This window comes from Hibiscus syriacus, unplaced genomic scaffold (assembly GCF_006381635.1).
Source record: "Hibiscus syriacus cultivar Baekdansim isolate YM2019G1 unplaced genomic scaffold, ASM638163v2 tig00002237_pilon, whole genome shotgun sequence".
NCBI lineage: Eukaryota > Viridiplantae > Streptophyta > Magnoliopsida > Malvales > Malvaceae > Hibiscus > Hibiscus syriacus.
Window position 1 is genome coordinate 6748982 of NW_024061918.1, and position 10256 is coordinate 6759237.

Here is a 10256-nt window from a genome sequence, read left to right on the forward strand (position 1 = left end):
GGTCAATACACGAATTTTGATGATGTTTCAGAAGAAGAAACAGACCCTGCGTGTAATGATTTTGATATTGGTCAATACCCGAATTTTGATGATGAAACACCCGTTGTCGAGGAAGATGTTGTTGATGATAATGAGGAGGAAGTTACGACTGTGAATGAACATGTTGAACATCCATTCTGTAATTCATATAATCCTGAAGAAGAAAAAGAAGAAGAAAAAGTCCCCGAAGAAAAGAAAATGCCACGGGAGTATAACTGGAATATGCCAGAATTACTTCAGTACCGGAAGAAGAGTTGGCAAAGAAAGCAGTTGATTGTTACACAAAAGTTATTCGTATCAAGAAAGATGATTGTTTTGATACAAAGGAAGACTTGAAGATAGCTTTGTATACGAAATGTGTGGAAGATGGCTATCAACTAAAAGTTAACAATCAAGCAAAGATCGTTTCGAAACAAGGTGTACGATTGACAAAAACTGTACGTGGCGTATGATTGCAAAGAGGATAAAAGATTGCGCAATGTTTCAAGTTAGGACCTTTATTGATAAACATACATGTTCAAGAACCCAAGTTTTTCCTCACCATAGACAGGCAAACAAAAAAGTGTTGGGTGGTTTTCTGGCTGAGTTAATGTTTTTGAATGGCAGGGTATATCGGGGACATGAAATTATGACTGACATGAATGCTCGGTTCAAGATTAGTATATCATATTCTCAAGCTTGGAGAGCCAAATGTTATGCCTTGGAATTGTTGAGGGGGTCGCCAGAAGCATCGTTTGCCCAACTGCCGGCTTATTGTCATAATTTAAAGCTGAAAAATCCTGGGTCGGTAACTCATATCAAAACAGATAGAGATGGACGCTTTGAGTTGCTGTTTATCGCCATTGGTGCTGCGGTTAGTAAATCAATATAATTCTGTTGACTCATTTCTGTTAGTTACTTGCATTTAAAATTTAAATGATTATATTTCTTGTGTATATTATTTTGTAGATTCGTTCGTTTATTACTTGCATGCGCCCAGTTATTATAGTTAATGGAGCACATTTGAAAGGTCGATACCTTGGAGTAAACTTATTAGCAGTAGCCATGGATGCTAACAATGGGATATTGCCAATAGCTTACGGGGTTGGCAAATCTGAAACCTCTGATTCATGGACATGGTTTATGGGGCATCTTAGGGATTGCATAGGTCCTATTAGCAATCTGACAATCATATCCGATAGGGCAAACTCAATTGACAACGCTGTTAGAAGGTGTTTCCCAGATGCTTTTCATGGACTTTGTGGTGTTCATTTGTATAGAAATCTAAAATCAAGGTCTGCTGGTATAAAAAAGCACAAATGGACATACTGGAAGGCTGTAAAGGCTTATCGGGAAGTGGATTTCAATAAGCATATAAACTGTTTAAGACGTGTTTTGCCTCAGTGTGCTCAAACACTAGAAGATGTCGGGTTTGAAAGATGGTCAAGAGTACATCAACTTGGAGCAAGATATGGTTTCATGACGTCTAATAGTGCAGAATCAATTAACGCTCTAAGTCGTCATTCCCGGAAATTACCCATTACTATGTTAATGGAGTTTTTTCGAGCCTCTATTCAACAGTGGTACTACAAGAAAAGAAACCATGCAGGTATTATTTCTTTGAATTTACAGGAACATTGGGATATATTTTACTAAGTATTATTTATTTAAATTTACAGGAACATTGGAACATCGTGTTACACCATGGACTGAAAAAAGATAACGAAACGTGTTGTGAAGTCAACGTCATGGAGAGTTGAACCATGTTCAAACACTTTGTTTGAAGTACTGGATAATAACTTAAATGGGCTTGTCGATCTAAATGCAAGGACGTGTAGTTGTATGAAATGGCAAACATCTGGTTATCCATGTGGCCATGTTATAAAAGTTGCTCTTCATCTAAACCAAGATGATTCAAGCACATACGCTATGGATTGCTACACTACAGAAGTATATCGACAGACTTATGCCGAGATTGTCTACCCTATTTCACATCCTTCTGAGTGGGACATACCAGATAACTTACAAACAGTTTTGCCACCAACCATGGACAGAAGGCTACCTGGCCGACCAAAAAGTCACGATCGTATACCGTCTAAGGGTGAAGAGAAGAAGAGATCGACATGTAGTCGGTGCAAGGAAAGTGGTCATACAAGGTTGACATGTGGATCACCAGTGCCATCACAATCATCTTTTCCTCTACCAAAATATGGATCATCATCAAAATCCAAAGCTCATATGGTGTCAAGAAAAAGGCAATCAAAATCGCAATCATCTTTAAAATCCCAATCACAACTGGCTTCACCTTTTGGGTCTGTTAACTTAGGTGATTTTTAAATGCAAACGTTGTATTATGTAGATTTTATGTGTGAACTTTTAACATTTTCAGTTAGGCATGTATTAGTAACTTGAGTTTGAAAATTGCTATGATCTGTTCCAGTTGTTATCACTTAATAGGCAATCATCTTAATGTCCATCACAACGCGGAAATTACTATCGCAATGCGAAATGAAAATCGCAACGAGGGAATCGCAATGCGAAATGAAAATCGCAACGCGAATTTAATTTCGCGTTGCGATTTTCATTTTCGCGTTGCGATTCTCTCGTTGCGATTTTCATTTCGCATTGCGATAGTACTTTTTGCCTTCAACATAATGCATATTGAAATCAACAAAATCAACCATTACATTTCAATCAATTAAACAAGCACAAATAAGAATTATGTTAACATCAATTAAACAAATCAACTTTTACAAATCACATTTTACAAATCAATTAAACAATAAAAAAATAAGCAATAATTATTAGAGAAAATAACACTTCTACTATTGAATCAACTTTTGCAGCCATACATCATTTTCACGCAGCTCACTTCTGAGATTAACCTGCATAAACCAAACATTTGCTCAAACAACACTTTCTACACATCTAAAACCTACAAACAGCAAATTATTGAATTCTAGGTACTTAACCAAACATTTTCAAACCACAAGCCTATAAACATACCAATTGTTTATGGACATTTTTATAACGCGGATGCAGGTAGGCAGTGTCTCATATATATCGATCTAGCCATATAATGTCGAAACCACAAGCCTACTGCAGCTCTATCTATATCGGTGGGAGGTAGATACTTTATACTTCCTGTGATCAAACGGTCCAACGCCAAGCATACGAGAGGACCACAATCCCCTCTGGGTCCTTTCGTTTGTTGTGGTGCGGTCTCGTCTCTGCTAACTGTAATATTGAGCTTCTTTGGCTTCTTGTTTCCAGAACGAGTCCAATAATTTATCGCATCCAAGTATTTAGCCAAATAAGAGCTCCATCCCTTAATAATATCTTTTAAATCAGCCAATGATATGTAATTTATCATGCTGTCATATACTATTGCCTTAAGGGATGGGATCTGAAGCTCGACGAGAAGCCAATGGTTACGTTCCAAAACAGGGATAAACACCTGCAATCATAAGTAATAATTCATTCATTTGCGCACTTATTTATGAATACCTTTAAACTCAATCTAAAATAAACACTAACCTTATCGACCTCCCACCATGCAGGATAAAGTTTAGCTTGTCCATTGCCCAACGCAAATGATTCATCTCGTTGATTCTTCAATTGAACTGCGTTAAAAGCCGTCGGCATTATTGTATACCGTGTATTTCTTTTATTTTCCTTAAGTTTCCTAATTATTAGTAGACGTGACACCCACGCATCGATATGTTGTTTTACAAAAAAATACATATTAGTGAATTACATTAATTTTTAAACAAATTAATCAAATGAAAATATAAGAAAAATATAAGACTTACCCCTCCATCGAAATAGCCATTGTCTTCGACCCCTAATAATACGCCCCACCAAGACCGATCAAGCAACAAATAGATATCATCATTGAGCTTGCATATGTCAGTGAAACACCCCTGGCTTCGCTCGTGTAGATAAAAATCAACTGCGGTCTTAGCCCAAAGGGTGTTATCCAGAATTGTGTCCGGTAGTTGTTTCCTCTCCTCTTCAGATACCGGTATGGTACTGGCCGGTAACTCATACGAGAGCCAACTTGAATCCATCATGTCCGGCACGTCAGAGGGTTTCTCAAGAATCCTACATATGACGCCATGTGAATCGGGCTCTTGAATGGGGGAGGGACCTCTTCAACGATGACAGTGGCCTCTTGAACGGTGGGAGGGGACTCTCGAGGAATGATAGGGGCCTCTTCAACGATAGGAGTGGACTCTTGAGGGATGATAGGCGAGTCGAGCTTCTTTTTGCGGTGTCTTCGCACTATTGGGGTATACGGAGACTAATAGCACGTGCACGCCGTCTGATGCGTGAACTCTGTCGTGCAAGAAAAACCCGACGTAAAGCATCCACCTTATCGGTCCGCTAAATAAAAATACAAATATCAGTAAATAAACAAACATGATATTTAAACAGTGAAAACAAAGATAAATATATTTCAAACTTTCAACCAAAAGACAAAACAAAGACAAATACTAACTTCACAGTGTTAAAGTAAAAAGTTTAGCAGTTTGGCAGCAACCGAATAAATTTACTAAGCAATCTAAGTGAAATGGTTAATTTAAGTGAAATTACGAGTAAATTTATCATCAAGTTAAATATGGAAAATCTTAAACTTACCTCGTTGCGTAGAGTATGAACCTCATTCTGCAACGATACTACCATCTCACGTAGACCGGCAACCTCACCACGTAAAGTAGACACCTACACGCCATGCACCATCGTTATCGCGTAGAGTACCGATCTCCTCACGCAAGGCATTGACCTCATCACGTAACTCCCTTGACTCATCCCGTGGAGGTGGAGAACAGGGAGATAGAAGTCGTGGCATCTTTGTCGGTCGCCTATCATGAGGTGATGGTGGAGAAGAGACTCGATGATGTGACGGGATAGGTGATGGCTCTCGTTGTAGAGGTGTATAGTCGGGTCGATCAGGTGATGGCTCTGGGTGAGTGATGGCTCTCGAAGTGGAGGAAGTGGAGGCTGCTCATCATTCGTGCCATCAAAAAAACGCTGACTAGCTTGCCACCAATCAGTGGCAAGCTCAGCCTCCGTGGGTGTCAGTCTCATTAATGGAGTGTTGGCCTCCTAATAATATAAAAACTAAAACAAAGTTAAACGTCTACTATTAATAACTTGTTTATATATGATAGTATTTGTGTTAACTTACATTATTATTGTCGCATATGGTATTAAGTCTTCCCAATCCAACATACGTTTCCTCTTCCAGGAAATAGCCCTAGGAATATCATCTGAGGATTTTAATGCATATGTCCGCATGCTGGGGAAAGCCTCGAATATCCAAATCTACAAACAATATAATAACAAACATTAGTAATTGTTAAATAATTAATTATAATTTTGAAAACATTATATAGAAATTCTTACCTTAAAGGCCCAAACAAAGCCTGACAAAGTGTATTTCGACCCATCGCCCCGCAAACTTTTGCGGTCATCAAAGGCAGACGACAACTTAGTCCAGGTAGCTTTCCATATATACAAACCCCACGGAAACAGATTCCATGCATTTAGGTCCTCTACCAATAATATTAGCTCCTGAGGAATAGGTTGTCTGGCCTCTCTACCTAGAAAGCCGGCATACAAAAGTAGTATAAGGCATACTCGGACAACATCGACGTCATTCATCCGAGTAAAACCATCTTTCTTATTAAACAATTTCTTCATGTCGTCGACGTGTAAGTTCGGCTTCTCTATTGACTCATCAGGAAAAACCCTGGATAACCATGATGGGCGGGTGATATGACGAGTGTACCGGCCTACATCATCGTGTCCGAATCGTAGACCAGTGATTAAGCAGAACTCCTTCCGCCCAAAACAAGTATACGCCGGTGGAAAATGAAACCATATCTCTTCCTCACCACGTTGTATACTGTCGGGTAGATCGCTAGTCATGGTCTGAAGCCACAAATGGGTCAAACTAGCATCTCCACCCGGATGCTGTACTCTCAGCCATGGCCCGAAGCAGGTTTCTTCAAACAATTTCTTTGTGCAGGTGAAAGCTTCGAAGCAATTGTAGTGGCTAGGCTAACTTTATTCCTTAATGTCAATGAAGCCGAAAAAAATTTCTACAAAAAAACAATAAACATACCAAGTTAGATATACCAAAAATTACACTGTGAAGATATACCAAAAACAAAACAATAAACATAAATAGTAGTTTTCTTGAAACTAAAATTTGCAACACTGTTTCTGTCTTTTGGTTGAAATGAAAATCGCAACGAGATAATGAGAATCGCAACGCGGAAATGACTATCGCAACGCGAAATGACTATCGCGACCAGACAATCGCAACGCGAAATGAAAATCGCAACCGCGAAATTAAAATCGCAACGCGAAATGAAAATCGCAACGCGAAATGAAAATCGCAATGCGATTTTGGTTTCGCGTTGCGATTTTTATTTCGCGTTGCGATTATCTCGTTGCGATAGTCATTTCCGCGTTGCGATTCTCATTCTCGAAACTATTCTTCTTCTGCATTACTTCAACCAAAAGACAAAGCAAAGACAAATACTAACTTCACAGGCTAAACAGTTTAGCAGTATTGGCAGCAATCGAATGAATTTAATAAGAAATCTAAGTGAAATGGTTAATCTATTATTGAAATTACCAGTAAACTTATCATCAATCTCAATATGAAAAACCTAAAATAATGCAAAAATTTCAAAATAAAAATAAAAAAAACTAACCCTCGGAGGTTGATTTTCCATTTCTGAATGATTGTGAGGGATTTTTGACTGTGAATGGTTGTGAGGGATTTCGCCGGCGATGGGGACGGAAATCTTCGGAGATGGGGACGGATTTCGCCGTAGAGAGTGAGAGATGGAGATGGGACTGAGTGTTGTGTTTTGGGTTTGAGGTTATGAGTTGCGATTACTGTGGACGGTTCATTCGATTTATTAGAAAAAATACGTGTTTGGAATTTGAAAAAAAAAAATACGCGTTAATACGAATGGCGCTAAGTAAATCGCGTTGCGAAAGTCAGTATCGTGTTGCGAAAGTAAGTATCTCGTTGCGATTTTTTATTATCGCATTGCGATTTTCCCAATTCGCATTGCGATTTACTTATTCGCATTGCGAATTTCCCAATTCGCGTTGCGATTTACTTATTCGCATTGCGAATTGGGAAAATCGCAACGATACTGTAGACCATCGCAACGCGATTTTCAACTATCGCATTGCGAAAATGCAACGCGAATTTGCGATAATGGAGATCGCGTTGCGAATTAGCGATCGCATTGCGATTTTGTTGGTCATTTTGGCAAATCCGGAAAAAGTTGGTTAAAATCGTATATTATATGGGATTTTTGGTCACTGAGGTTATTTTCTCTAAAATTTAACGTTAAGTTTTGAAAAATATTGAAAGTTTAGGTATTAAAATGGACCAAAATTAATAGTTTAGGTACTAAGCGCGTTAAGTTTTAAACATTGGGTACTAAAATGAAATAAAAACTTATGATTTTGAAAAAAATTGAAAGTTTAGTACTAAAACGAATCAAAATTGATAACTTATATACTAAATGTATAATTTACCCTTAAGATTAATCAAATTCTCACTTAATTGTAGCATTTATTTTAAAAATATAATATTTCTCTTCTTAATTCAACTAAACCTCTCTCTATACAATGAAATCTTCTATGTCCCTTTCGAGAGAGAAATATCAAGCCTGTCCCACATCCCTATTTGTCTCGTTTTATAAAGCTTTTCTCTCATTTGAATCCACAAAAATTCCATAGTTGTTAAATTTAACATGTTTCACGAACTCATCTTTTTCTTCTTCAAATTGCAAAATCGTCTAAACGGTCCATCGTAGTCCAGATTTTATAAGATTTTGGGACTATTCTTTTAACAAAGCAATAATTAAAATCTTACAAGGGTGGAATAACTGCTTACATTAAAGATAATATACGCAGCAAAAGAAGATTAAAACATAAACCAAATCACAATCTGGTAACATAATTGATCAGTCGGCTACAACATTTCAGCCCTTGATCTGGTACAGCATGCATCTAACATCTTTACTGTTGGGTCTCTCCTTTGGGTCATCCAAAGTGCAGAAATAAGCAATCTTCAAAACCAGAATCATCTGTTCTTCAGACCCTTTCCCAATCAGCTCAGTGTCAATGGCTTGCTTGGGGTTGTCCGAAACCATGATGTTCCTCATCCATTTCACCAAGCTCATCTCCTCAGTATGCTGAAAGAACTCATCCGACGGAAGCTTTCCCATCACCAAAACACACAGTATCACCCCGAAGCTATAAATATCACATTTGTCGGTGAACTTCAGTGTTTGATGATATTCAGGTGCTATATACCCCACGGTCCCAGCCAAATTCGAAGTGGTCACATGCGTGCAGGCGTCCGGCATCGCCTTTGCCAGCCCGAAATCGGCGATCCTGGCTTCCATTTCATCGTCGAGAAGGATGTTCCCCGGTTTGAGGTCTCGATGAATGATTCGAGGACTATGGCTCATGTGGAGATATTCGAGCCCGGCAGCCACTCCTTTGGCGATCTTCATCCTAGCAAGCCAATCCAGCTCCATATTACCCTGCGAAACTTGTTGTAAAATGTCCTGCAAGCTTCCGTTCTTCATGAATTCATACACCAGATAGTGGCAGTCGGGTCGAGAGACATGAGCCAAGAGAGGAAGAAGGTTCCTATGTCGGATTTTGCCGACAGTTGTGATTTCTGATCTGATTTGTCTCATCTTCTTGTGTAGAAGCTTGCTGTCTTCGTCAGTTAATTCGGCTGCATCTTTTGGGGGCTGAATGATTTTCTTGATGGCAATCAATTTGCCATTACTTCCGGGCAATTCAGCTTTATAAACTTCACCACACCCTCCTTTCCCTATGATCTGCAATGAAGCCAGACCGTCATCTTTCTCTAGAAAAGCTAAATCCTCAGCTTTCTTAATCAACGGACTGAATATGGATGGACCGCGATCTTTTCCAGCTCCTCTAATGGACGCCAACACCAGTTTAAAACTTAGGGAGAAGATAAACCCAGATATTCCACCACCTACAGATCCAGCGAAGAATCCCAAGATCCATTCCACTGCCCTTTTTGTCTTATGTTTGTGTCCCTGGTGATCTCCTGGTGATGAACTGGGACCTTCAGCACTTGCAGATTTGCTTCCGTTTGGTGATGGAGCCTGAGCAGTACCGTTTCTTGATTTCTTCTCGGCAAAACTATACCGTTTGGGGTACTGAGAGACTGCAAACTCATCGAGTTCGTTCATCAATGGAGCTGAATTATCCTCCAGCAGGTTGTTCTCCGACAAGTCAAGCAACCGGAGGTTTCGGAATGAACGTATAGACGACGGGATTTTCCCGGTAAACAGATTTCTGGCAAGGGAGAGGTTTTCCAAATTGGGAAAATACTTCAAGAAGCTCAAGTCGCCGGTGAACTTGTTGGAAGATAAATCGAGAACTCGAAGGCGGACCAAAGAAGACAAATTCGACGGTATCTGACCGGAAAACGTGTTGTTCCCGAGGTCAAGGATTTCGAGCTTTTTACAGTGAACGATCTCCGGCGGGAATTGATCGGCGAGTCTGTTGTGAGAAACTGAGAGCTCTTTGAGCTCCGAGAGCTTCCCAATTGCAGGAGACAAAGACCCATCAAGTGTTTGGGATTTGAAGACAAGCCTTGTGACTTTGAGAACGTAAGTTTTGTTTTCGGAAAGGCGTCTCTCGCAGAAAACTCCGGCGGTACCGCAGGGATTGGCGGCGGGGAACCTTTGAGCGGTGATGCCCAAGTCTTGAAGAATTGCGGCAAGAGCCTTTGAGTCGGAATGGTCAAGAGTTAGTCTTGCATGGGAGATTAGGAAGAGAGAGAGAAGAATGAGGAAAAGTGGGAAGTGGTGGCGGTATTTGAGGTAGACCGGAGAGAATGCCATTTCCGGCAGATTAAGGAGTTGGTGAAGATTATTGATTCATAATAATAATTTGTTTGTTTATAATAAGCAAAAACCGCGTGGAAAAAATGTCGTTTTGTGGAGCCCATTAGGGTTCATTTCTCACTTTCGACTCGGATGTTGACAATAACTATTCGTCTTTGCTTCACTCTAATCTCTTTGGGTACACTACAGGTTTAATACCTCAATTATTAATTTTATTTCGTTTTAGTCACTTAACTATTATTTTCTTCAAAATCATGCTTAATCATAGGTTTACTTTCATTTTATTTACTACCGTTAAAA

At 39.4% G+C, this 10256-nt stretch overlaps 1 protein-coding gene across 1 annotated transcript in view; it reads right to left on the reverse strand.

Moving 5' to 3' along the window:
• LOC120142597 (leucine-rich repeat receptor-like serine/threonine/tyrosine-protein kinase SOBIR1) overlaps window positions 1–9969 on the reverse strand; it is a 29263-nt gene extending 19294 nt beyond the window's left edge. Inside the window, exon 1 of the mRNA XM_039157152.1 lies at window positions 8034–9969. Within this exon, the coding sequence (XP_039013083.1) occupies window positions 8040–9953 (1914 nt within the window). The 5' untranslated portion in view covers window positions 9954–9969 and the 3' untranslated portion in view covers window positions 8034–8039. The remainder of the gene's footprint in view (window positions 1–8033) is intronic.
• Window positions 9970–10256: the final 287 nt, after the last annotated feature.